General features: G+C 41.2%; 1 protein-coding gene across 6 annotated transcripts in view; it reads left to right on the top strand.

Moving 5' to 3' along the window:
- LOC135103082 (myelin regulatory factor-like protein) overlaps nucleotides 1-2919 on the top strand; it is a 101799-nt gene extending 98880 nt beyond the window's left edge. For all 6 annotated transcript variants that reach the window (XM_064009078.1, XM_064009086.1, XM_064009106.1 and 3 more), the window contains 3 exons: nucleotides 1151-1331; nucleotides 1980-2193; nucleotides 2485-2919. In XM_064009078.1, coding sequence (XP_063865148.1) covers nucleotides 1151-1331; nucleotides 1980-2193; nucleotides 2485-2568 — 479 coding nt within the window. In that variant the 3' untranslated portion in view covers nucleotides 2569-2919. The remainder of the gene's footprint in view (nucleotides 1-1150; nucleotides 1332-1979; nucleotides 2194-2484) is intronic.
- Nucleotides 2920-27877: the final 24958 nt, after the last annotated feature.

Below are 27877 nucleotides of genomic sequence, written 5' to 3'. Positions count from 1 at the left end.
CTGAAATCTGAGCCTAATTATTTTAATATTTTCTTTCAGGAATGGTTTCTTTGAGGAGTCTGGCAAATAGCACACACTCCTTAAAGAAAAAGAGTTGACCAGTTTGGTTTCTTAGGTGTTTTGATACTTCCCATTATAAACACTCCAGGTTGTTTGGAGGAAATACAGAAAGAGAAAAAAGAGAGTTCCAGGGTTTGCCAGTGAAAGTGATGAAAGAATGGAGATCTTGGTTAACTTTTGCATTAGTAAAGTGGAGAGGATAAGAGAGATACTATATGGAAAGCCTTGTGCAGTGAGGAAACATGAGGGGGAAAGACATACAGTCAACTAGTTCAGAAGACCAGAAAGCATGAAAATAATGGTAAAAGATAGTAAGAGATGCAACACTTTGAAATTCAGTGAGAGATTTGAGACAGTGTTCAAGGAGAGGAGTCAGTGAGACTAATAGCTTTTGATTTTCCTCTGCATGTGAGCTGAACCTTTCCATGTGTGGGAGCAGTACTCTATACATGGATAAGGTCCCTATATGGATGTAACACCTGGTAGGAGAAATATTGGCAGAGATGTGAAATTTCCAGTCAAGATTTTGATGAGGCAAGGAATGAGCATGAAAGCAGTCACAGAGAATGGTGTGGGGAACTCCATGAGGACTGAATATTCCGTGAATCAAATCCACTGGGGGCATAGAAAATATCACGATGAAGGGGGTGGCAGTGAATGAGGAATAAGCTCAGAATCATCCAGTGTGGATTTGTCATCAAAGGTTTTGTGCAGCTTCTATCTATCTCAGCTTTAGAGTTGGAGGATATGAAAGTGGAACTATCTGGATGAAATAGAGCAGGGAAACCTGAAAAAGAAAAATTGTTGGAGGTAGTTTTGCCAGATACTACAAGTCATGAGATTATGATCTGGCTACATTTCAACATTTATTGTTGATAAGAGTTTTTTGGCAAGTTGGGAGACAAATTCATCATGGTTTCAGACAAAAGTATAAGGGACATGAGTTTGAGGAGTGGAAGGTCTAGCTACTAACTGTATCAGTTGTACCTTCACTGAGAATACCCTGATTGCTTCCTTTTAACATTTGTTGTGTCAGATCTGTTCACTTAGAAATTCAAGTAATAACATTTCATCAATTGTTATTTTCCAGAGCAAAGAATCACAGTCCCAATGATAGAAATAGTCGAGTTTAACACAACCATCAACCACATGTACTGCCTCAATTCTATGGACCCTTCAGAAGGATGCCTTGGACCTGATGCTATGAACTACACTTATGGCCTCCCCATATCAAGGTTTATGCCCCACACCAACCTCACTCTTCATTTTAGGTGAGTTATTAACCAATGAGGGCCAATGTCATGTACACAAGTAAAGGTAATGTTTGTTAATGGCTGCTTGATGAAGTCACTATAATGATGTACTCTTCTCCTGCCACTTGGAACAGTCAGTTCCTTGTCAACAGGCCCCAGAGTTAAATCCTTGGCCTAGTGAAGTCCATTTGGGTGTGTCTTAATTCATTGCTCTCCCTCCCCCCCTCCTCCTCAAGGGGATAAGCTGAGAAATTGTGACCTAGGAACTCAGCAACCCTGTTCAGAATCCCAAAGGCAGTGTGGTATGCTACATGCCTTAATCCCTGTCTAACCATTAATAGAAGGCTTTTGTCAGTCAGTCATCTAATGATAATAGCCATAGAACAATCATAAAAGTCATAATTATCTACCTAGCAATGCACTATATTGTAATTTGATCATTCAGATTTTGCCCATTTTTTGTATTGCAGTACACAAAAGCATCATATTCTTGAGAAAGTTAAGTTTGGACATCCTATTTGTCACCTTTCATTTACCATGTACTTCATGCATTAATTAATCTTATATGTATCTATCTCTTGGGTTCATCCATCATATATTTTGCCCAAATTGCCTCGTGCCCCAGAAAAGGTACAACATCCTGATATATGCTGCTTATTATTACAGCTTCATAGTCCAGCAACCAACATTCTGTGCTATCAATAGCACTGGGCCCAGCTTGCAGCCTGTGCGGTGCTCATCCAGCCTAGATATTCCCTTACCAGAGGTGATTCAGTCACCAGGACCCACTCCTCAAGACCACTATGTAGTACTTACAAATGTTGGCCTGTGGTGGCAAGTGGCTTACAAGTTCAGGATATCATTAGTTGAGGGAGATGTGGTAAGTATGCAGTTTGCAACTTTATGTAGATATTTTTTTCAGCAAGTTATCATGTAATGAGTCATGTCAAATTACAAACTAAAATAGAATGCTTTCTCTATCTGCATGTGAGTTAGATTCCATAAGAGTTTAAGTGTCCATGTACTTTAATGCAAAACTATTATATTTGAAATTTACCAAAGTTCAGCTTTTTATATATTGTCACTCTTATTTGTGTCACAGTTTTATACAGAACAAAGAATCTATTTCATGATGCATGGATTTGCATTGATAATGTGTGTTTTCCCACAGGATCCATGCAACTATGAACGTGCTGAAGTTGGTGTGAAGTTCTATGAAATCAACTTAATATTTCAGAGAAACTGTAATGAATAAGTTTTTGCTGACCAATGTGATATAGTGTTTCTAAAAAAATTTCATAAAAATTTTCATATTTATTCACATACCACATTTTCACATCCATGACATACATTACTTGCTGTATTTAGTTCTGATGGGAGGCTCATGTAAAGTGCATTTTTCCTTTCTCATCATTATATTTTTTTGAAATATTTGTTTACCACTTATTTAAGATCAGAGTTTGAGATTGAATAGAGTTTTTAGTGGGCAATTATTGGTAGTGTGATTGGTTGAGAAGCTTTGAAGCCTTGAAGGATCTGATTAATAGTAATGTTGCTACATATGTATATATTTTTGTAAATAATGTGATTTTAATATAATGCTTAAATATAAGGTCATTTAAACCTCCTTTTTATTAGGTTTGTATGGGAGAAATGTCAATTGCCAAATGCAACATATTGACTCAAAAGTTAAGGAAATTAAGATAAGATGTATGATTTTATAAACTTTACACATGTAGTACATGTACTTTATTCTTAATTTTCAAGGGATTTTTATGGGAAGAGGTTTCAGAGATATAGACCATTTTCTTTTGTAGTTTGGTATATATATATATATATATATATATATATATATATATATATATATATATATATATATATATATATATATATATATATATATATATATATATATTAAATGACTGTTACTTTTTTGGATGGTGGGAGAAATTGAGCTTTCACAGATCAAGGTAAGAGTGGATATAGTAACAGACTGGAACTTGTGCCTCAGCTGAAGATGCCCTGCTGTGCTGTTTGATATGGTCTTGACATGGGCTGTCTAAAAGCAAAAGTCCAAGCAGCTTGAGCTCCTTCAGTCTTTTCCCCAAGGCCTTTAATTATACATATGTATCTTGTTTTCAAAGTATATATTTGATGAGTGTTCTCAAACTCAATGAGAGGGAGTATCACCTGCCTCTGCTCTTTTTTTTTGTTTCTTATTTAAACAAATATTTACAGAAAGGCTTAAAATTCCATGTTGAATATGGAATTATTTGAAAAGCCTCTGATAGTATTATTTACAGGGAATAACACTATAAATAATTAATATTAAGATAATAACACAGAATAATGAAATATAGTAATGCGAGACTAAAAATTAAAGTGCCAGTGGGGACAGGTGCATGCTATGCCACCTGTGGGCTGTCAGCTTCACCTGGTTTGTGAACATGCCCTGCACTTGGGGCGTGGCAACTGTGAACATGTTCCACAGCTGTGAAGTCCTGGGTGTGTAGGTGCGCTGGTGTTGGCTAGAGCGAGATTGAGACACCTTCACTAGCATGTCACTACTGGCTGCAGCTCTGGTGCACCTCTGCACTGTGTGTGGCAGCAGTCTCATGGGGTCAAGGGGGGGGGACCCACTGCACCTGATTTTTGTGGCACACCACTAGTGCTGACACGTCCTGGCGGTGCTCCAGTGACATTACTGGTGCTGGGTGCTATTGGTCCTCGCTGGTGGCCACCAAGCGCAGGGCTCACTGCTGAACAGCTTCCAGTCTGCACATGGGTGGCAGCACTCGACATCTAGGACAGGGCACCATACTCCATACATGGGCATATCAGCGCCATGTATATCGTGGGGATGCCCTGTGGGTCGAGAGTGCTTGCCATCCTGCACAGGGCAGAGACTTGGAGAGAGGTCTGGCTGGCGATGACAGTGATGTGGTGATCAAAGCGTAGGCCGCAGTCCACAGACACACCCAGGATCTTGATGTAATCCTGGGGTGGCAAGCTCTTTTCTCCAAAACGCATCTGTCCTGAGACTGCGTATGAGCCACCTGGGGACTGCGAGATGACCATCGTCTGCGTCTTCTCAGGAGCGAAGTTAACCTGCCATATCTTTCCCCACATCTTCCCTCACCGTTAGGAGCTCAACCTGAGACAGCATGGCAAAGTGGTCTGAGCTGCCCACGGGTCCTAGCTGCTAGCAGCTGATGCTGGCTTCGGGTAGGTCTGTCACCACAGGATCCAGCAGCCCTCCCTGCTCATGTGTAGGGAAGGTGACATGGTTGGTCAGGCCCTGAACTGCCAGGAGATTATTGAAAGCATCCTGCTCCATGTGGAAGTTCAGGCCTCTCACTATCATCACATGGGAACAATTGTGATGGTGGAGCAGGGTGTCGAGTTCCTCCGTCAGGAAGTCTAGCGGGGGCTCTTCCTTGTCTCGGGGGGTAGTACAGGATACAGAAGAGAAGCCCGCTGTTGTCTGCAAGTACCACCCTGAAGAACAGTGCCTCCATCAGGTGTGGCACGGCTACCTCAATTTCCTGTGTTTGGAGGCCGTCCTTAAAACAGGCAGCCACACCTCTGCCTGCTCCATTTTCTCGGTCCATCCTCACCTACAGGGAGTAGCCTGATATTTTGCCAAACGTTGGCTCCACCTTGTCACTCAGCCATGTTTCTGTCACTGTGACAATGTCAGCACTGCCTCAGCATGAAATTGTGGCTAAGGTCACCCCACATTGGTGCGGAGTCCTCTCACATTGGTGAAGACCAGGGTCAAATGACAGCTGAGGCATCTGTTCCCTTGCCTCCTTGCATTGGCTCGGGAGTGAGGTGGGGGTGGTGAGGCGAGATGCGTTAGTGTCTGCCCTGCCACAAGGAGGGATTCCAGCTGGGGTAGTGACTGGGTTGTGGCTGCCAGGAAGGCTGAATGGGGGCCTGGAAGGGCTGCTGGGGGTGGGGAAGTTGTTGCCGCAGTAAACCCTCTGTCAGAACCCTCGTGAACATTCTCTCCTGCTTTCGTTCCTGGCGTTCATCAGCAGTGGGGCTGTAGCACATCTCAGTTGTGTGGCCGGGACAGAAGCAATAGTCACATCGGACCCTTTGCCCTCCCCTGTGCCTCACTGGGTACGCAGATACCTGTGGCTGAGTCATGCAAGGAGGAGGGACAGGTTGCTGGTCAGGTGTGTTGGGGTGACGTCCTGCCTGCCACGCTCTCTCTCTCTCTCTCTCTCTCTCTCTCTCTCTCTCTCTCTCCTCTCTCTCTCTCTCTCTCTCTCTCTCTCTCTCTCTCTCTCTCTGTCTCTGTCTCTGTCTCTGTCTCTCTCTCTGTCTCTGTCTCTCTCTCTCTCTCTCTCTCTCTCTCTCTCTCTCTCTCTCTCTCTCTCTCTCTCTCTCTCTCTCTGTCTCTGTCTCTCTCTCTCTCTCTCTCTCTCTCTCTCTCTCTCTCTCTCTCTCTCTCTCTCTCTCTCTCTCTCTCTCTCTCTCTCTCTCTCTCTCTCTCTCTCTCTCTCTCTCTCTCTCTCTCTCTGTTACCCGAATAGTGTGTACTGACATCTTTTAAGCATCCTATAAACTTTGTTACTGTCCGTGGCTACCACAATACTGGTCATTAATAACTTTGAGCTTCTTATTCTCTTGCCCCATAATTATTTAATATATGACCATTTTTAAATGAAACCTGAGGGTGTAATCATGTTGGAGATGGGTTCCAGCTTTGTTGCTGTGGAAGCAGTTAAGTCACCCATCCATTACTTTATATCAGCTACACACACACACACACACACACACACACACACACACACACACACACACACACACACACACACACACACACACACACACACACACACATTTTTTCTTTACTGCATACTGACAGTAAGCAAGACGACATCCAGGAAAAAATTTCCTTAGCAAGTGAAAGGGAAAGTTGACAGGAATGAGTATTTCCCAGATTTCTTTCCATCCCAACATGTCTATTATGTATTTCTATAATGGAATACATATATGCCCCAGGTTCTCAAATGGAATAATTTTTGTACTGTACTCACTTGCTTCTTGCCCCTTTTATGAATTATTGTATTGAAAACATTTTTCCACTGAACTTTGCAACATGATTTCTTATTACAGCATAAGAAACTATGTGTTTAAAATTAACTCATCAAAACTCGCCGGTGGAAATTATGCGAAGGGAACTTTTGCAGAGGACAGTGCCTAAAAAAATACTTGAATGTTGTAGTCAGGAGAGTTTATTTGTAATGACTAGGGTGTACAGTTTTCATAATTTTTGCTTTTTACTCTCTCTCTCTCTCTGTGTCTCTCTCTCTGTCTCTCTCACTCTCTGTCTCTGTCTCTCTGTCTCTCTGTCTCTCTCTCTCTCTCTCTCTCTCTCTCTCTCTCTCTCTCTCTCTCTCTCTCTCTCTCTCTCTCTCTCTCTCTTTTTTCAAACCTAGCTTACACTATGTACAAATGTGAACATGTGTGAATGATAGAATTGTTATCAAAAGTTGAATTCTTTGAATGCCATAGGTGAAATCATGTACATCATTTTATATCTAAAGTTTTGTTCTTCATGAAAGAACCCAAAACTCCATATTTAAATTTCCTTTCATGTGGTTGAGATGAGCTTCGGTTCAGTGAACAGCCCTTATGTTTGGACAGTGTGTGTCTTACATCCATATTGATATTATACAGTTAACACTCATTTATCAATGGCGATATTCTGGTGCTATATTGTATTTTGCTACACAGTACTTCACCTCCATGGCAGACGTGCACAAACAAAACTAGTGTATTTTACAATATAAATAATTTGGTTACCTATCACAAAGTCCAGTACTGCTAAACAGGATTTATTTTAAGTTAATAATGCTGTGAATTCACTGTATTTTCTCCATAGACTTTCTTTGTTACTACATGTATAAGTAAAATGTAAGTGTTTCAGGTTGTGGCTTCAGTTCTTTTCTCTCAATTTACTTTCATGTCAGAATCATCGCCCAAGAGGCATTCAGTTGTTGTGGAAAGTATATATGTTAAATAACAGTGTTGCTGAAGTGCAGGAATAGATTTCCCTGTGACAATGACCTGCTTCTGCAGGTCACTGCCCTCTTCCTTAACTCCACATAAGACATTTATTTGTTCTTCCTCATCCAGATGATAAGAAAAAACTTCACTGTACTGAGATTGATAATTCAAGTAGTGCCTCCCATTTCTAGGAACTTAAGTGTTCTAGTTCACTTTGCTCAATGTTGCATGCCATGGTGCCTTTCCTGGGAATGTGTAGGGAGATGAACCACAGCAGTGTGTCCTGGTAAGTGATTCAAGGCAAGTGATGAATTACTTTCCAGGAAATTAAGTTCTATGATTTTAATTATACTTTTCTTATACAAATGAAAATTACTTCACTTTGGACCCAGGATTATATGAGGCCAAATAAAACACTAGGTTTCAAGATATCACTGTTAAGTTTATTTGATTACTATTGGTCAAAATCATCCATAAAATGGGTCTGTGATCTCATGGGCAATGATGTGACTTTCTCCAGTAATTAGGTACTAGGTAAATGGTTTTGTGTTATGAGGGAAAACTCATGAAAAATTTAATGAAGGTTTTGACTTGTATAGTCTCCGTCTGAAAGAAAGCTTTATATGACTACTCTAGTTCAATGGTTTCTGTAGTGACAAAGAAAATGAAATCTTGCATATGAGTTGGACATTCCAGGAGCATAATGTTTGTCTACAAAGGAGAAAACATTACGGTACATAGTTTTGTAAATAATGTTAGGTTTGTACAGATATAGATAGTACTTATGTGATTGGAGATTCTTATAATTAATAAACTATACTTATAGTAGTAAGAAGAATTTATTGCCTGAAGTTTTAATTATTGAGGCAATAATATATATATATATATATATATATATATATATATATATATATATATATATATATATATATATATATATATATATATATATATATATATATATATATATATATATATATATATATATATATATATATATATATATATCATCTTCATCATCATCAGTGTGGTTTCAGTGCAGACCAAGGCTCTCCCTGAATCTGTCAGTTGCCTGACTGTTCTGAGCCACACAAGCAACATTTCTTAACTCTTCACCTGGTTCTCTCTTTGCTCAGTCTGTCACCACCACCAGATTGTTATTCAGGTATTTTAATCATCCATGTGATATCTGTGATATATGAGCAAATGCAAGCAAATAGGCAACAATTAGAGCATACAGTGCAAGCAAATCTTGACCTAAGAAGATATACTTTTCCACATCAGATGGCAAATAATTGGAAAGAATTACTGGAGTAGGTGATTTAGGCATGCAGTGTAGAGTGTAGTTCAAAGCATGTCTGGATGATTCTGGAAGTATCAGAAACAAAACTGGAGTTAAGAAAAATATCCACTTAACACAGCCCCATCTGGTTTACATAGTAGTGAAAAAATGAGAAGCCTAGAGGAGCCTCTTCTGGTACAACATCAATGGTAATGAGATGTCCCATGTACTCTTTTTCTTTTATCATAGTCAAGATGTCATCAACTTTGGTCTGTTGTCTGATCCATGGTATTACTGGTATCTTGTCTTCTCACCTCTCTGTGTTCTATTCTCTCCATTCCCCAATAAGCTTTGTAAATAATTTTTTTACAGGACTTTTGTAAGACTGAAAGCTCACAGATCAAGTTGTAGTCAGTAGAATTCTTTTGACTATGAAAAAATTCTATTTAGTGATAACAAGAGTTTACTTTATGATGGACAGACTATCTAAAACAGGCCATCTGATCACTCATCCTTTTATTTACTTTCTTGATCTGGACTGGAACTAATTTTGTTCTAAAATAGATAAATATTAATTTGATCCACTCAGTACTTTAGTTTTCTGATAAGATGTGTAATCAATGAATCTCACCTTTTTTTTTTCAGATTCACATTTAGATAATATTTGCTGACTTTCTCTGTTAAGAAAAAATGCATTTTTGCTGTCAGTTCACTCATAAGAATATCACCAATAAATTTGAGATCACCCAGGCAATCTCCATTGATCATAATTCCTGTCTTTTCGTACTCTCAAGTTCTTGAAAACTTTTTCTGACACACTTTCATTCTGGGCAGAAATTTGATCCCTATCATGGCTTTCAGATCAATTTCTCAAAATTTTGATTTAGTTCCTAAAGCAAGGGCACTACAGTGGTGAAAGCTGTAAAAATTCCTACTAAGAAACATAATACTTATAATATGTTACAGATTGAAGAGAGTATGGGATAGATGGGAAGGTGTTAGGATGGATAAGCTATGTTATGCAACATTGCATATAGTTATGCAACAGGTAGTAAAGAGTGATAATTAATGGTTCTAAATCCAAGTGAGTTCAAGTTAGGGTGCCACAGAGATCAGTTTTAGGGTCAGTATTACACTAACAATCTAGAATTCAATGATTCTCAGTGTGTGCCGCCATTATCTCCTTGGTGTGCCGCGAAAATTTGGGTGGGATTTTGATTTCTGTACATAATATAATGAAACTATTGTAAATTGTAATTTATATTTATCAAGGATGACTAATTATATATATATATATATATATATATATATATATATATATATATATATATATATATATATATATATATATATATATATATATATATATATATATATATAAAAGGACTGGTCTGCCACAAAAAAATATTAGTTGTTTCTTAGTGTGTAGTCATACTAAATAGTTTGAAAACTGCTAGATAGTAGGATTAGTTGCTTAGTAAATTTGCAGATGACATGAAGATAGGTAGATTAACTAGGTCAGATCCAAATGCCATTGCATTGCATACAGACAGGATTTGCACACAATAAAGAACGAAACTGGTAAGTTTAGAGAACAAAAAAGATTTAGGAGTTGTAGTTAGCTCTGCTCTTTGAAAAACAATGCATATAATATGGTCAGAAATAAGCAAAGTAGGTACTAAAATTAATCTGTAGTTAAAATTAGAAGTCCTGAAGTAATATTAGTTATATTTGGTGCTGGTCAGACTTCATCAAAACTGCAGTTCAACTGGTCCTATTATAGGAAGGATGTAGATCTACTGGAATCAGTACAAAACAGAATGAGACTGAAGCTTTTAAATTTGCGTTTCTTCACACAAAACTACATGCACCTAATAAATTACACACACACACACAGACACACACACACACACTCTTCACTCAAAATTCAGAATTAATATGGCGACTTCTACACCAGCCGCGGAGTCCACATCTGGGGAGAGCACTACAGATGTCCCCAGGTCAGACTGCTCTTCTGTTATCGACCCTAAGTGTTTTGACACCTCTCTCAACTTTTTTTTCATTAACTTTTACAACATTCCCAGTCTTAGGTCTAATTTTCAGTCTGTAGAACACCACCTCTCCTTTACTAAACTTCATCTTTTCCTCACTGAAAGACGGGTGTCTGAGGCAAGTGACAGTAGCCCATTTCCTGTTCCCTCCTACGTTCTTAATCCTCATTTTCGGTCCAAAGCTGTTTTTATTTCCTTCCATGACATTACTATTTAAAAACAGTAGAATAAGCTTCTGAAAAAAAACGAACTTGTATTTAACTACTCCTTTCCACACTAAGGTTGTATTATTACGCATAGACCTAATCACTATGGAACATCTCCCAGAACATCCTAAGTAATGCGTCTGAACTCCATGGCAGTGCCTGACCATATTCATTGAGATCAGAACTGGTAGTATGCTTAAACACGAAATCTTTTTTTCCACATCCTTCACATTCATAATTTCTAACATCACTGCATGTCAGGAGGAGCCACTTCGAAGTCTCGCTATCGGAAAAATTCTCCCACATTTTTCAAATTCATAATTACCGCCATTATGTGTCAAGATGCATTCTTGGTCATCATACCATTATATCAGACTTTCATAAAATCATATTCTAAATTGATGTTCAATATGTTTTACATCGCTGGTAAGCTGCATTGCTTTAGCTGAGTCTGAACACGCAAAGTTACTTTAGCATGATGCAAGATTTTTATTTAGTTATTTATTTATTTATTTTTATTTGATTTTTTTTTATTTTATCTATTTATTCATTTTTTGCATAAAGGAGGCAGACCAAGGACAAAAATTAATTCAGGAAAAAAACAGCCCGTTAATTGCCTCTCCCTCAAAAAAAAAAAAAAAAAAAAAAATTACAAAGGAAGAACCATTTATAAAGTGGAGGTGTTTTGGAATTCTTCTCTGAAACAAGGTCAAGGCATAGGAAGGGGGAAATATAGATGCTGCCAGAGTTCCAGCGTTTACCAGTAAAGGGAAAAATGGACCGAGGATGAGAATGAATAGTAATTCTCGTGCAGCGAGGCCACAGGAAGAAAACGGGGAAGCATGCGTTTAACATGGAAATTGGGATAGAATATCAAACTGAGGAGTGAACTGAGAGGTTAAAGAGTCAGTCAGAGAAGAGGAGTCGATGAGACGAACAGCTTTTCACTCTACCTAATCAAGAAAGAAAGAAAAAAAAAAAAAAAGAGTGGAGCTCCCCTATATGTTACTCAATACAGGAAGCGAATATAAGGCCCTTTGTGTCTCACAACACAAGGGGCAGTCACAACCTACCCTCTAAAAACCTCTAAAAGCCCCTCTTCCTCCACACAAAACTACAAGCACCTAATAACACACACACCCTTCACTAAAAAATTCAAAATTATCATGGCAACTCCTACACCAACTTCGGAGTCCCTATCTGGGGAGGGGACCACAAATGTCCCCAGGTCGGACTGACAACGACCCTAAGTGTCTTGACACCCCCGTCAACTTTTTCTTCATTAACTTCTGCAGCATTCGCGATCTAAGATCTAATTTTCAATCTGTAGAACACCACCTCTCCTCTTCTAAACCTCATCTTCTTTTCCTCACTGAAACTCAGGTGTCTGAGGCAACTGACAGTAGCTCCTTTTCTGTCCCCTCCTACTTTCTCTATCCTCATTTTCAATCCAAAGCTGGATGTTGCGTTTATGTGCGCAATGACTTATGCTCTCGTGCCCACGTTTTTTGAACCTTCCGAGTTTTCCACTATCTGGCTACGACTACAGAGTCACTCCCAAACAAAATTTATCTTTGCTGCAAACCTCTCACCTAACTCCTCTGACTATAAGAAATTCTTTAACTACTTATCTTCCAAAGTGGAGCACATTGTGACTCTCTTCCCTTGAGCAGAGATCTCCATTCTTGGAGACTTCAATGTTCAGCACCAGCTTTGGCTTTCCTCTCCCTTCACTGACCATCCTGGTGAACTAGCCTTCAACTTTGCTATCCTCCACGACCTAGAGCAATTAGTGCAACACCCTACTCGTATTCCTGACCGTTTTGGAGATACGCCCAACATTCTTGACCTTTTCCTGATCTCTATTCCTTCTGCTTATGCTGTCGCCTTCTCTTCTCCGTTGGGTTCCTCCGATCACAATCTCATATCTCTATCTTGCCCTATCGCTCCAATCCCTCCTCAGGATACCCTTAAGCGAAGGTGTCTCTGGCGTTTGCCTCTGCTAGTTGGGGGGGACCTGAGGAGGTATTTCTCTGATTTTCCTTGGAATGACTACTGCTTTCGTGTCAGGGACCCGTCTTTGTGTGCTGAGTGCATAACAGAGGTGATAGTGTCTGGCATGGAAGCGTACATTCCTCACTCTTTTTTTCGACCTTAACTTTCCAAACCTTGGTTTAACACAACTTGTTCTCGTGATATACATGATAGAGGTGGCCCACAAAAGGTACTTAAGCCTTCCATCGTCAGAATCTCATGCACTTTATATTTTTGCCCGGAACCATGCCAAGTCTGTTCTCCATCTAGCCGAAAACTCCTTCATTAATAGAAAGTGTCAAAATCTTTCAAGATCTAACTCCCCTCGTGACTTTTGGCATCTAGCCAAAAATATCTCCAATAACCTTGCTTCTTCTTTCCCTCCTCTACTTCAACCAGATGGCACCACTGCTATCATATCTATCTCTAAAGCTGAACTCTTCGCTCAAACCTTTGCTAAAAACCTACCTTGGATGATTCAGGGCTTGTTCCTCCCTCTCCTCCACCCTCTGACTACTTCATTCTATCTATTTAAATTCTTCGTAATGATGTTTTCCATGCCGTCGCTGGCCTAAGCCCTCGGAAGGCTTATGGACCTGATGGGGTCCCTCCTATTGTTTTCCGAAACTGTACCTCCGTGCTTGCACCTTGCCTAGTCAAACTCTTTCAGGTCTGTCTATCAACATCTATCTTTCTTTCTTGCTGGAAGTTTGCCTACATTCAGCCTGTTCCTAAAAAGGGTGACCGTTCTAATCCCTCAAACTACCGTCCTATTGTTTTAATTTCCTGCCTATCTAAATTTTTTTTAATCTATCCTCAACAGGAAGATTCTTAAACATCTATCACTTCACAACCTTCTATCTGATCGTCAGTATGGGTACTGGTGACCTTCTGGCTTTCCTTACTGAGTCTTGATCATCCTCTTTTAGAGATTTTGGTGAAACTTTTGCTGTTGCCTTGGGTATATCAAAGCTTTTGACAGAGTCTGGCACAAAGCTTTGATTTCCAAACTACCCTCCTACGGGTTCTCTCCTTCTCTCTGTAACTTCATCTCAAGTTTCCTTTCTGACCGTTCTATTGCTGCTGTGGTAGACGGTCACTGTTCTTCTAAATCTATTAACAGTGGTGTTCCTCAGGGCTCTGTCCTGTCACCCATTCTCTTCTTATTATTCATCAACGACCTTCTATACCAAACTTCTTGTCATATTTACTCCTACGCTGATGATACCACCCTGCACTTTTCCACGTCTTTTCATAGACGTCCAACACTTCAGGAAGAAAACATTTCATGCAGGGAAGCCACAGATCGCCTGACTTCTGATCTTTCTAAAATTTCTGATTCGGGCAGAGCAAATTTGGTATTGTTCAGTGCCTCAAAAACTCAATTCTTCTATTTATCAACTCGACACAACCTTCCAGACAACTATCGCCTCTTCTTCAATGACACTCAGCTGTCCCCCTCTTCTACACTGAACATCCTCGGTGTGTTCTTTTCTTATAATCTGAACAGGAAATTTCACACATCATCTCTAGCTAAAACAGCTTCTATAAAGTTAGGTGTTCTGAGATGTCTCCACCAGTTTTGCTCACCCCCCCCCCCCAGCTGCTAACTCTGTACAAGGGCCTTATCCGTCCATGTATGGAATATGCTTCTGGGGGGATTCCACTCATACCGCTCTTCTAGACTGGGTGGAATCAAAAGCTTTTCGTCTCATCAACTCCTCTCCTATAACTGACTGTCTTCAGCCTCTCTCTCACCGCCGCAATGTTGCAAATCTAGCTGTCTTCTACCGCTATTTTCATGCTAAATGCTCTTCTAATCTTGCTAACTGCATGCCTCCCCTCCTCCCACGGACTCGCTGCACAAGACTTTCTTCTTTCTCTCATCCCTATTCTGTCCACCTCTCTAATGCAAGAGTTAACCAGTATTCTCAATCATTCATCCCTTTCTCTGGTAAACTCTGGAACTCCCTGCCTGCTTTTGTATATTTCACCTTCCTATGACTAGAATTCCTTAAAGAGGGAGGTTTCAAGACACTTATCCTTCAATTTTTGGCTACCGCTTTGGATCTTTTTCTGGGACTGGCATCTCAGTGGGCTTTTTTTTTTTTTCATTGGATTTTTGTTGCCCTTGGCCAGTGTCCCTCCTACATAAAAAAAATAATAAATAAATAAATAAAAAATAGTGAGTAATTGTAAGGAAAAAAAAAAAAAATATGAAATTTCCAGTTTAGAGTTTTAGTGAAGGACAGATAAAGAATGATTAATACAGAAGAAAGAATTGTACATCATCGAAGAAGAGGGGATAGTTGTCTGGAGGACTGTGTGGAGTGGAAAGGTGGAGGAATTGAATTTTTGAGGTACTGAACGATATGAAGCTCGTTCTGACCCATTCTGAAATTGGAAGATCAGAAGTCGTGTGCTTTGTGGCTTCCTTTCGTAAAATTTTCTAATTCCTGCAGTGTTGGACATCTGAAAAATGATGTAGAAAAGTGGAAGGCGGAGTCATTATCACCGGAGTGGATATGAGAGTGAGTGAGATTGAGATCACTGATGAATATTAGGGAAAAAGTGGATGATGGATTAGAGTCTTGTTGAACACCTCTGTTAATAAGTTTAGGAGAACAGTGGTCGTCTATCATTGCTCCAACAGAGCGGTCAGAGGGAAAATTTATAATGGAGCAGAGGAAAGGGTAGAAAACTTCGGAGAGAACTTTAGCAATCAGTGCTTCCTGTCAGACTCTATCAAAAGTTTTTGATATGTCTTAGGCAATAACAAACCTTTCACAGAAACCCTTAAAAAGAGGATGACCACGATTCAGTGAGGAAAGTCGTATCACAAGTGTCTGCCTTCATGAAGATATACTTGCGGTCAGAGAGAAGGCTGTGAATGAACAAATGTCTGAATCTTTTCTGTCAAGGAGAAATATAAACTTTTTAAAAAGACAGGAATTCAAAACGATAGGACTATAATCTGAATGATTGGAGCTGTCACCCACTTTCGGAACAGTATGTGTTTCATATATATATATATATATATATATATATATATATATATATATATATATATATATATATATATATATATATATATATATATATATATATATAATACAAATAATAATAATAATAATATAACCACGTATAATAGATATAAGTATTGTGTGAAGCATTAGTATATGTATAATAATCGAAATATGAGCAGCTTTTGCCCAAAAAGCTTTGTCTTGTTAAGGGCTGCTTGTCCACATTAATAATTATATGTAATGTATTGTTTTATAAAACAAACCTAATAAAGTGTTTAAAATGTTTAAAAGGTTTAAGGGGAAAGAAAGGAAGGGTGAAGCTGGGGAGTGATGGGGCCTGGGGTGAAGAGGTATGCTGATATGAAGGGCAACTGATCGTTGTGTGCCTCGCAGCTAACGCGAGACAGACATCACTGCCTCAGGAGTTGCCCCAGCACCTCATGATGTTCGGTGACCACCGTGCGGGTGTACGAGTATGTCACATGTTCACTCCGAAACTGTGGAGGAGAGGGATGGTGCAGTAAGGAAGACATGAGAGGGAAAATGTAAGGAGGGTGGGAGAAGACGGTAGTGTCCAAGTGGAAGGGGTACAAGTTGCCACATCGCTGTTTAAACGTATCTTATAGGGATGTGACGTCACGACTTGTAAGAATCCAATGCCAGCTCTCTCTCTCTCTCTCTCTCTCTCTCTCTCTCTCTCTCTCTCTCTCTCTCTCTCTCTCTCTCTCTCTCTCTCTCTCTCAGAATATACCTTAATGGTATATACTTAATGGTCACTCTGTAATAACCTTCATAAATATTTATCGTGTTTACGAGGTGCCATGTGCACGATGAACGAAAATATTCCTAGACTAACGGAGATATTCACTACTATAGCCACCAGCAGCAGCCTTGCTCCAAGACGGAGGAACAGAGCAGCCTTGAAATACCTGACACTGGAGGTGCTGGAGAGGCTGCTGCACAGACGCTCCCCACTTCTCTCATTGGCATGGAACAAGGTATTTGCTACAACATTTTATATATATATATATATATATATATATATATATATATATATATATATATATATATATATATATATATATATATATATATATATATATATATATATATACGAGTATATATATATATATATATATATATATATATATATATATATATATATATATATATATATATATATATATATATATATATATATACAGCAAGAGAGAGAGAGAGAGAGAGAGAGAGAGAGAGAGAGAGAGAGAGAGAATTGCCAAAATGTGAATGAATATTAAACAAAAACAAAACAAAAAATAAAAGAAAAAAAAACTTGGCATGATATTGAGAGATGAGGCGAGAACATGAAACATTATAAAGCAGACCAAAGTGAAAGACATTTTGATTGGAATTCAAAGAAAGAAGGAAAGAAGTGGACATGGCTGAAACACGTCACGCACTGATCAGATATGAGATGGCTAGTGGGATTGACGGAGTGACGCCTGAGGACTGATTTATCAAGACAAAGCAGAGACACATGGAAAAATAAAATGAGATTTACTTGGATGGCCTGGGATAGATAAGTGGTTGACAGTGATAAATAGGCGTCAGTGAGTGTATCCGTGGCGGTAGTCTTGCCATGACATGATAATGCTGTACTGTAATCATAAGATCTGATTACATAAATCTTAGTGTTATCAGTAGGTGCTGTGAAACGAGGCGGTGAGGACGTTGTGGCGGCTCAGCTTGTGATTTTAACGGTTCAGCAGTCAGGAATGAATCATATAATCGTAACTGTATCCTTAACGCAGGACGCCAAACAGGATGGACAGACGTAGACAGAAATTGCCATGGTCACCAAATGTCTTCTCCTCGGCCTCTTACTGGCTGACTCTGGTCCGTGAAAGTTGTGTATTTTACTTATCTTCATGATTTTCAGTGGCGGAGTAAGTAGGAGCATGGGGTGGTAGTCTCCGGGTGACAGGCGGAAGGGAATTGCAATGAGGATCATAATTGAATATAATTAAGCCAATTTTTTGTGGATAAAATCAAAGTAGCTTTATCATTTGAGTTCCAGAAGTGATAGTTATGTCCCTGTCATTTAATTTATTTTCCTCATCAATCTTACTTTCAGATTCACGAAACAGAAAATGTACAGGTTAATGAATATCACGTGAACTAAATCCCCCCCGCCTGTGCCCTCCACTAGCATTGCTTTAACGAAAGAGACTCTGGACTCTGAAGCAGAGTTGTTATAATGCTGAGAAGGCAGGGAAGGGGGTAGTGGTGACAGCCACGTTGAGGGAGGGTGCTATGCGATTATTGAATGGCAAGTTTTTCAATCACAATGATTTTAAGTTCCTCATTATTGTCATGAGAAAGGAGACCACGTGTGGATAGAGATGTGGACGCCAGCGACGTGCGGCGCTTCTCTGTTGCTCTGTCTTTCGTGTCCCTAATTATCCAAGTGGCATTCATGGCTTTAAGAGAACACGATGAGTTTTATAGACTTTACTTAATACTATCTACATGTATTTACAACTCATGCGGTCATATACAACTTTCGACAGTTATACACAGCATATTTTACATACTAATACAAGTTACGATGTTGGATTCATACTTCTTCAAGTCATTTATATTCAGTGTCTTAAAATACTTCAATGTCACATTTCCGAAGCACGTTTCTTCACACAATTAATATTAAGTAACTAAAACACATTCTGCACATACCCAGGCGTAAAATTAACATTTACAGTGGACTGCATTAAAACTTTTAAGCTCTGCTTACGAATACTGTGACGGACGGTTTGCAGATCTAAGACATCTCCGGTCTGATAGTTATGCTCAGCTCTCTCTCTCTCTCTCTCTCTCTCTCTCTCTCTCTCTCTCTCTCTCTCTCTCTCTCTCTCTCTCTCTCTCTCTCTCTCTCTCTCTCTTTATTTAAACAAATTTACATCAGGCTTAAAACAACACGTTTTGTATGCTGCTATTTAAAAAGCCTATACTTAAATATAAATAAGAAGATATATACAAAAAGTAAACTTATTCTACTGTATACACACATCATTATCACAACACTAGAGTGGGAATTTGTGTTTTTCGCCATCTGTGGGCAGCCACTTTCACTTGCTGGAGTGTCATTGTCTGCGTATCACTCGTAGCTGCCGTAAACACGTTCCACAGACTGGAGGTTCTGGCTGTGTAAGAGCGCTGGTGCTGCCTCGAGTAAGACCGAGTCACCTACACCAGCATGTCACTGGAGGTGGTGGTCCTGGACTCCCTCTGGACAGCTCGTGGTCGGGCCTTGTGCTGGACCACTAGCACAAGGCTCTCTCTCTCTCTCTCTCTCTCTCTCTCTCTCTCTCTCTCTCTCTCTCTCTCTCTCTCTCTCTCTCTCTCTCTCTCTCTCTCTCTCTCTCTCTCTCTCTCTCTCTCTCTCTCTCTCTCTCTCTCTCTCTCTCTCTCTCTCTCTCTGTCTCTGTCTCTGACTTCTGTGTTTTTCCGTCTCTTACACATGATGTACCCATCTGAGGAGGAAACCACAGATGTCCCCAGGTCGGACTGCTCTTCTGATATCGACCCTGTGTCTTGACACCCCCCTCAACTTTTTCTTCATTAACTTCTGCAACATTCGCGGTCTAAGATCTAATTTTCAATCTGTAGAACACCACCTCTCCTCTACTAAACCTTATCTTCTTTTCCTCACTGAAACACAGGTGTCTGAGGCAACTGATAGTAGTCCCTTTTCTGTTCCCTCCTACTTTCTCTATCCTCATTTTCAATCAAAAGCTGGATGTTGCGTTTATGTGCGCAACGACTTAACCTGCTCTCGTGCCCACGCTCTTGAATCTTCCGAGTTTTCCACCATCTGGCTACGACTACAGAGTCACTCTCAAACTAAATTTATCTGTGTTGTATACCTCTTACCTAACTCCTCTGACTATAAGAAATTCCTTGACTACTTAATTTCCAAAGTGGAGCACATTCTGACTCTCTTCCCTTTTGCAAAGATCACTATTCTTGGAGACTTCGATGTTCAGCACCAGCTTTGGCTTTCCTCTCCCTTCACTGACCATCCTGGTGAACTAGCATTCAACTTTGCTATCCTTCACGACTTAGAGCAAATGGTGCAACACCCTACTCGTATTCCTGACCGTCTTGGAGATACGCCCAACATTCTTGACCTTTTCCTGACCTCTAATTGTAGCCGCACCGGCAGGTCTTCATGAGCTCTCAGGTGATCTGTTTTATTGATTACACCCATCATCGTAGGGTCGAGGAAAGGCAGTTCTCTCTCTTGACATTTATTGATGAGATAGGCATGACCGTAAGAACTGCGAACAAGTTCTCGGTCTCAATTTCTTACAAAATAACATTATACACTGATATTAAACATCTTCAGCACATTACAGTTTTCATTAACAATACATGCACTCAACTTGGCACTATGACAATCAGTTTTTACTACAAAATTAAAGTATTTACCTCGGTCACCATCCTGCCCATCTTTGTCTGAGCGCGACTTGGCCGTGAGTGATGCCCACAGGCGACCAGTGGGTTAACCACACTCTATTAACAAGTGACCATCAGCTTTGGTGCTTAATATAGCATTGAATACTGATACTTACACATATTACACGTCTTCATGCAAACAGAAAACTATTCAACATTTCACTTATGATTACCGAGGAATAATGACATGAGGTACATACGCTTTACGTACAGTAACACTAATCCTTCTGCTTATGCTGCCACCCTCTCTTCTCCGTTGGGCTCCTCCCATCACAATTTCATTCTCTATCTTGTCCTATGACTCCAATCCCTCCTCAGCATCCCCCTAAATGAAGGTATTTCTGGCGTTTGGCTCTGCTAGTTGGAGGGACCTGAAGAGGTATTTTGCTGATTTTACTTGGAATGACTACTGCTTCCGTGTCAGAGACCTGTCTTTGTGTGCTGAGTGCATAACAGAGGTGATAGTGTCTGGCATGGAGGCGTACATTCCTCACTCTTTTTCTCGACCTTAACCTTCCAAACCTTGGTTTAACACAGCTTGTTCTCGTGCTATACATGATAGAGAGGTGACCCACAAAAGGTACTTAAGCCTTCCATCACCAGAATCTCATGCACTTTATATTTTTGCCCGGAACCATGCCAAGTCTGTTCTCCAACTAGCCGAAAACTCCTTCATTAATAGAAAGTGTCAAAATCTTTCAAGATCTAACTCCCCTCGTGACTTCTGGCATCTACCCAAAAATATCTCCAATAACTTTGCTTCTTCTTCTTTCCCTCCTTTATTTCAACCAGATAGCACCACTGCTATCACATCTATCTCTAAAGCTGAACTCTTCACTCAAACCTTTGCTAAAAACTCTACCTTGTACGATTCAGGGCTTGTTCCTCCCTCTTCTCCACCCTCTGACTACTTCATGCTACCTATTAAAATTCTTCGCAATGATGTTTTCCATGCCCTCGCTGGCCTAAGCCCTCGGAAGGCTTATGGACCTGATGAGGTCCCTCCTATTGTTCTCCGAAACTGTACCTCCGTGCTTGCACCTTGCCTAGTCAAACTCTTTCAGGTCTGTCTGTCAACATCTACCTTTCCTTCTTGCTGGAAGTTTGCCTACATTCAGCCTGTTCCTAAAAAGGGTGACCGTTCTAATCCCTTAAACTGCCGTCCTATTGCTTTAATTTCCTGCCTGTCTAAGGTTTTTTAATTTATCCTCAACATCTACCTTTCTCCTGTCAACATCTACCTTTTCTTCTTGCCGGAAGTTTGCCTACATTCAGCCTGTTCCTAAAAAGGGTGACCGTTCTAATCCCTCAAACTACCGTCCTATTGCTTTAATTTCATGCTTATCTAAAGTTTTTGAATCTATCATCAACAGGAAGATTCTTAAATATCTATCACTTCACAACCTTCTATCTGATCGTCAGTATGGGTTCCGTCAAGGCCGCTCTACTGGTGATCTGGCTTTCCTTACTGAGTCTTGGTCATCCTCTTTTAGAGATTTTGGTGAAACTTTTGCTGTTGTTTAGAATATCAAAGCTTTTGATAGTCTGGCACAAAGCTTTGATTTCCAAACTACCCTCCTATGGCTTCTATCCTTCTCTCTGTAACTTCATCTTAAGTTTCCTTTCTGACCGTTCTATTGCTGCTGTGGTAGATGGTCACTGTTCTTCTCCTAAATATATTAACAGTGGTGTTCCTCAGGGTTCTGTCCTGTCACCCAATCTCTTCTTATTATTCATCAATGACCTTCTAAACCAAACTTCTTGTCCTATCCACTCTTACGCTGATGATACCACCCTGCACTTATCCACGTCTCTTCATAGACGTCCAACACTTCAGGAAGTAAACATTTCACGCAGAGAAGCCACAACCTTCCAGACAACTATCCCCTTTTCTTCGATGACACTCAACTGTCCCCCTCTTCTACAATGAACATCCTCGATCTGTCCTTTACTTATAATCTGAACAGGAAACTTCACATCTCATCTCTAGATAAAACAGCTTCTATGAAGTTAGGTGTTCTAAGACGTCTCCGCCTGTTTTTCTCACCCCCTCCCAGCTGCTAACTCTGTACAAAGGCCTTATCCGTCCATGTATGGAGTATGCTTCTGGGGAGTTCCACTCATACCGCTCTTTTGACAGATTGGAATCAAAAGCTTTTCTTCTAATCAACTCCTCTCCTCTAACTGACTGTTAGACGAGAGATGCAATGTTGCATCTCTAGCTGTCTTCTACCACTATTTCCATGCTAACTGCTCTTCTAATCTTGCTAACTGCATGCTTCCCCTCCTCCCACGGAGTCGCTGCACAAGACTTTCTTCTTTCTCTCACCCCTATTCTGCCCACCACTCTAATGCAAGAGTTAACCAGTATTTTCATTCATTCAACCCTTTCTCTGATAAATTCTGGAACTCCCTGCCTGCTTCTGTATTTCTATCTTCCTATGACTTGAATTCCTTAAAGAGGGAGGTTTCAAGACACTTATCCTTCAGTTTTGGACTACTGCCTTGGACCCTTTTATGGGACTGGCATCTCAGTGGGTATCTTTCTTATTTGATAATTGTTGCCCTTGGCCAGTATCCCTGCTAAAAAAAAAAAAAAAAAAAAAAAAAAAAAAAAAAATATATATATATATATATATATATATATATATATATATATATATATATATATATATATATATATATATATATATATATATATATATATATATATATATATATATATATATATATATATATATATATATATATATATATATATATATATATATATATATATATATATATATATATATATATATATATATATATATATATATATATATATATATACAGAGAGAGAGAGAGAGAGAGAGAGAGAGAGAGAGAGAGAGAGAGAGAGAGAGAAACCTGTGTGTATGTAATAATAATAATAATAATAATAATAATACCCGGTTTATTATTTAGGCAGTTAACAAACTGAAAATGTACATAGGGGGTGGGGAAATACTTGACATTAATCCTAAAGGTAAGTCTAATCTAGAAGAGACTATTGATTGATGGCTCGCACCATGGTGGGAATCGCACTGAATCTGTACTGGTTGGTCCGTGCACGGCGCCTTTAGGGGCGTTATCTTGTTGTGGTGTCTGGTGGCACGGGTCAGGCGAGGCGCGTCAGGCGGCAGCATGTTTCTGAGACGAGGATGATGCAGAAGTCCCCTTCCAAACTTCTCCAGAGCCTCTTGGTACCTGGTGGATAGTCTGGACAGGCTCAGGGTGTTCAGGGCTTCTTCATAGGTGGTGTATGCAGGGCCAAGGATGACCCTGCACGCCCTTTTCTGCACACTCTCCAATTGTAGCTGTTGAGTGTGTGTGAGGGAGGAGGACCACGCTGGGGAGGCGTACATGAGTTTGGGGAGGATGAAGGTAAGGTACACCCCCCTTAACTCATCTGTCGGCGTCCCCAGCGACCTGAGTCTGCGCAGCATGTACAGCCTGTAGGTAGCTGATCTTATGGTGCTGGCGACATGCTGCTTCCAGGTCAGCTGGTCGTCCACCGTGACTCCGTGGAGCTTGGCACATCGGACCACCTGGGGGGGGTGAGGGCCCACTGAGAGCTGGGGAGGGGGCACTGGTACAGAGGAGGTACAGAAATGCATCACCACAGTTTTGCTGTGTTTGATGGTCATCCTGCTCTCCTCCGTCCACGTCTGCAGTCGCTCCAGAATCGCTTGAAGTGGCGAGTAGTCCAGGTTCTTGGTGGAAACTGGGACGCCCACGGTGCAGTCGTCCACATACTTCCAGCGATGGGGGGTTTCAGTGAGGGCGTCGTTAATGAGGAGGAGGAAGCATAGAGGACCCATCTTAGTCCCCTGGGGGACCCCACATGTCAGCTGTTGGAAAGTAGAGACAGAGCCCTGATAGCGAACGGCCTGACGCCTCCCTGTGAGGAAGTCGGCTAGCCACGCAATCAGGTTAGGAGGGAGACCCAGACTTACTGCCTTGCTGATGACAACAGTGTGATCAACAAGATCAAAAGCCTTTTTGAAGTCCACAAAAGCAACAGCTAGAGAGGTGTTTCGCTTGTCCAGGTGGCTGTGGATGAATTCAAGGAAGCTGGTCAGGTAATGGGAGGTGGAGGTGGCTTTAATATTTCCAAACTGTCTGATATCCACGGTATTACAGATTTTGGTGTAGGCCCAGTCATATACAAAATCTTCACAAATAAGGCTAGGGATGGGGGTGATAGAGACTGGCCTGAGGTCATTAAGTGACTGTGGACTGGAAGTTTTGGGGATGGGGGTGACGTAAGATGTCTTCCAGTCCTCGGGGCAAGAGTGTTGGGAGAGTGAAGCGTTTATTATGGAGCATAGCGGTGTTGCTAGCTCTACAGCAAATTCCTTGTAAATTTTTATAGGGAGGTCAGTGGGTGTGGTGGATCTCGGTTTGAATTTGAGTATTCTCTTAAAAACATCCACCGCCTGGACACTGAGGGGATGAGAGGGAGCCGGAAGATAGGCAGGAAGCAGAGTGGTGTGGAGGGGAGGAAAGGTTTGACAGATAGCAGCAAAGTGATCGTTCATCTCCTGAGCCGCGAGATTAGCAGGAAGGTGTGAGGTGCAAGGAAGAGACGAAGTGTGCTTTTGTAAGCCACACAAAGCCTTGATCTTAGCGTACCACTGTCTGTTGTTGGTCAGCTTGAGGTGGTGTACTCGTATCTTGTCTGGGTAATAGTTTGCCTTTGCAGCCTTAGTCTCCCTGATCACTCTGTTTCTTAGTTTCCTGTATAGGACCGGGGAGGAGTGGAACGCCCAGGTCCGCTGACGCATGAGTCTTTTAATGCGGGGCGTCATCCAGGGAGCATCAGACGGGTGCGTTGTGACGCTCTTGGCTGGGAAGTAGCGGTGGAAGGCTTCTGTGGTGGTGGCGACGTAATTTTGCCATTTTAAGTGGACGTCCTCCACATCCAGCACCTCGGTCCACGGGTGTTGTGTCACCCACTGCCCAAACTCCCTCATGGCTGAGTCAGACATGGGGCGGTGGGTCCTGGTGACAGCTGACCGGGGGGTCGAGGTGGTGGGTGTGGGTGTCCACAGTATGGAGAGGTGGGTGCTCCGTCCCATGGGAGGCAGCGGCTTGGGGGGGGGCGAGTACTGCTGGCCCAGGTCTGTCAGTATAAGGTCGAGGATGGCTTGCCTGTGGGTGGGGAAGTCCACGACCTGGGTGAGGTGTAGCTGGTGTAGGATATCGTTGATATCTAATCTGTTAAAGTCCCCACAGATGACCAGTTTGGCGGCAGGATACCTCACCCTCAGGGCATCAGCAGTGTCGATGATGTGAGCGGTGAGTAACTGTGCTGTGGTGGCTCGTGGGGGGGGTGGTACACGGGGAGGGGAGACTGTACCAAACACGAGGTACTTCAATGTGCCTGTATTTCTTCTTCCCCACCCTGCGGTTTACTCTGGCACTTGAGGTCACAACCTTGATGGGACGCACATGTTTCCCTCCCCTCGACCCGCGGTTCCGAAATAGTTTCAGGGTCTTAAGGCACTTTATCACGTTGGGCGGCGGGTAACCTGATCCTCGCCTGCGACGCAGGAGGTAGTTGCGTTCGTACGTTTGCACTGGAGCACACATTATTCTTTGTGTCAACACGCATTCGCTAAAAGTGTTCACAAGTACAACAATCCCACCAGGGCGAGCCTAAAACTAAAAGCTAAAAGTTGAAAACAGAAAAAAACTAAGGTCGCTATCACTCCGATCACAATCTCATATCTTTATCTTGTCCTATCACTCCAATCCCTCCTCAGGATCCCCCTAAGCGAAGGTGCCTCTGGCGTTTTGCCTCTGCTAGTTGGGGGGACCTGAGGAGGTATTTTGCTGATTTTCCTTGGAATGACTACTGCTTCCGTGTCAGAGACCCGTCTTTGTGTGCTGAGCGCATAACAGAGGTGATAGTGTCTGGCATGGAGGCGTACATTCCTCACTCTTTTTCTCGTCCTAAACCTTCTAAACCTTGGTTTAACACAGCTTGTTCTCGTGCTATACATGATAGAGAGGTGGCCCACAAAAGGTACTTAAGCCTTCCTTCACCAGAATCTCATGCACTTTATATTTCTGCCCGGAACCATGCCAAGTCTTTTCTCCAACTAGCCAAAAACTCCTTCATTAACAGAAAATGTCAAAACCTTTCAAGATCTAACTCCCCTCGTGATTTCTGGCATCTAGCCAAAAATATCTCCAATAACTTTGCTTCTTCTTCTTTCCCTCCTCTACTTCAACCAGATGGCGCCACTGCTATCACATCTATTTCTAAAGCTGAACTCTTTGCTCAAACCTTTGCTAAAAACTCTACCTTGGACGATTCTGGGCTTGTTCCTCCCTCTCCTCCACCCTCTGACTATTTCATGCCACGTATTAAAATTCTTCATAATGATGTTTTCCATGCCCTCGCTGGCCTAAACCCTCGGAAGGCTTATGGACCTGATGGGGTCCCTCCTATTGTTCTCTGAAACTGTGCCTCCGTGCTTGCACCTTGCCTAGTCAAACTCTTTCAGCTCTGTCTGTCAACATCTACCTTTCCTTCTTGCTGGAAGTTCGCCTACATTCAACCTGTTCCTAAAAAGGGTGACCGCTCTAATCCCTCAAACTACCGTCCTATTGCTTTAATTTCCTGCTTATCTAAAGTTTTTGAATCTATCCTCAACAGGAAGATTCTTAAACATCTATCACTTCACAACCTTCTATCTGATCGCCAGTATGGGTTCCGTCAAGGCCGCTCTACTGGTGATCTTCTGGCTTTCCTTACTGAGTCTTGGTCATCCTCTTTTAGAGACTTTGGTGAAACTTTTGCTGTTGCCTTGGACATATCAAAAGCCTTTGATAGATTCTGGCACAAAGCTTTGATTTCCAAACTACCCTCCTACGGTTTCTATCCTTCTCTCTGTAACTTCATCTCAAGTTTCCTTTCTGACCGTTCTATTGCTGCTGTGGTAGACGGTCACTGTTCTTCTCCTAAATCTATTAACAGTGGTGTTCCTCAGGGTTCTGTCCTGTCACCCACTCTCTTCTTATTATTCATTAATGATCTTCTAAATCAAACTTCTTGTCCTATCCACTCCTATGCTGATGATACCATCCTGCACTTTTCCACGTCTTTTCATAGACGTCCAACCCTTCAGGAGGTAAATATATCATGCAGGGAAGCCACAGAACGCCTGACTTCTGATCTTTCTAAAATTTCTGATTGGGGCAGAGCAAACTTGGTATTGTTCAATGCCTCAAAAACTCAATTCCTCCATCTATCAACTCGACACAATCTTCCAGACAACTATCCCCTCTTCTTCAATGACACTCAACTGTCCCCCTCTTCTACACTGAACATCCTCGGTCTGTCCTTTACTTATAATCTGAACTGGAAACTTCACATCTCATCTCTAGCTAAAACAGCTTCTATGAAGTTAGG

Source organism: Scylla paramamosain, chromosome 1, assembly GCF_035594125.1.
Source record: "Scylla paramamosain isolate STU-SP2022 chromosome 1, ASM3559412v1, whole genome shotgun sequence".
NCBI classification, from domain to species: domain Eukaryota; kingdom Metazoa; phylum Arthropoda; class Malacostraca; order Decapoda; family Portunidae; genus Scylla; species Scylla paramamosain.
This window is presented reverse-complemented; position numbering and strand designations above follow the sequence as displayed.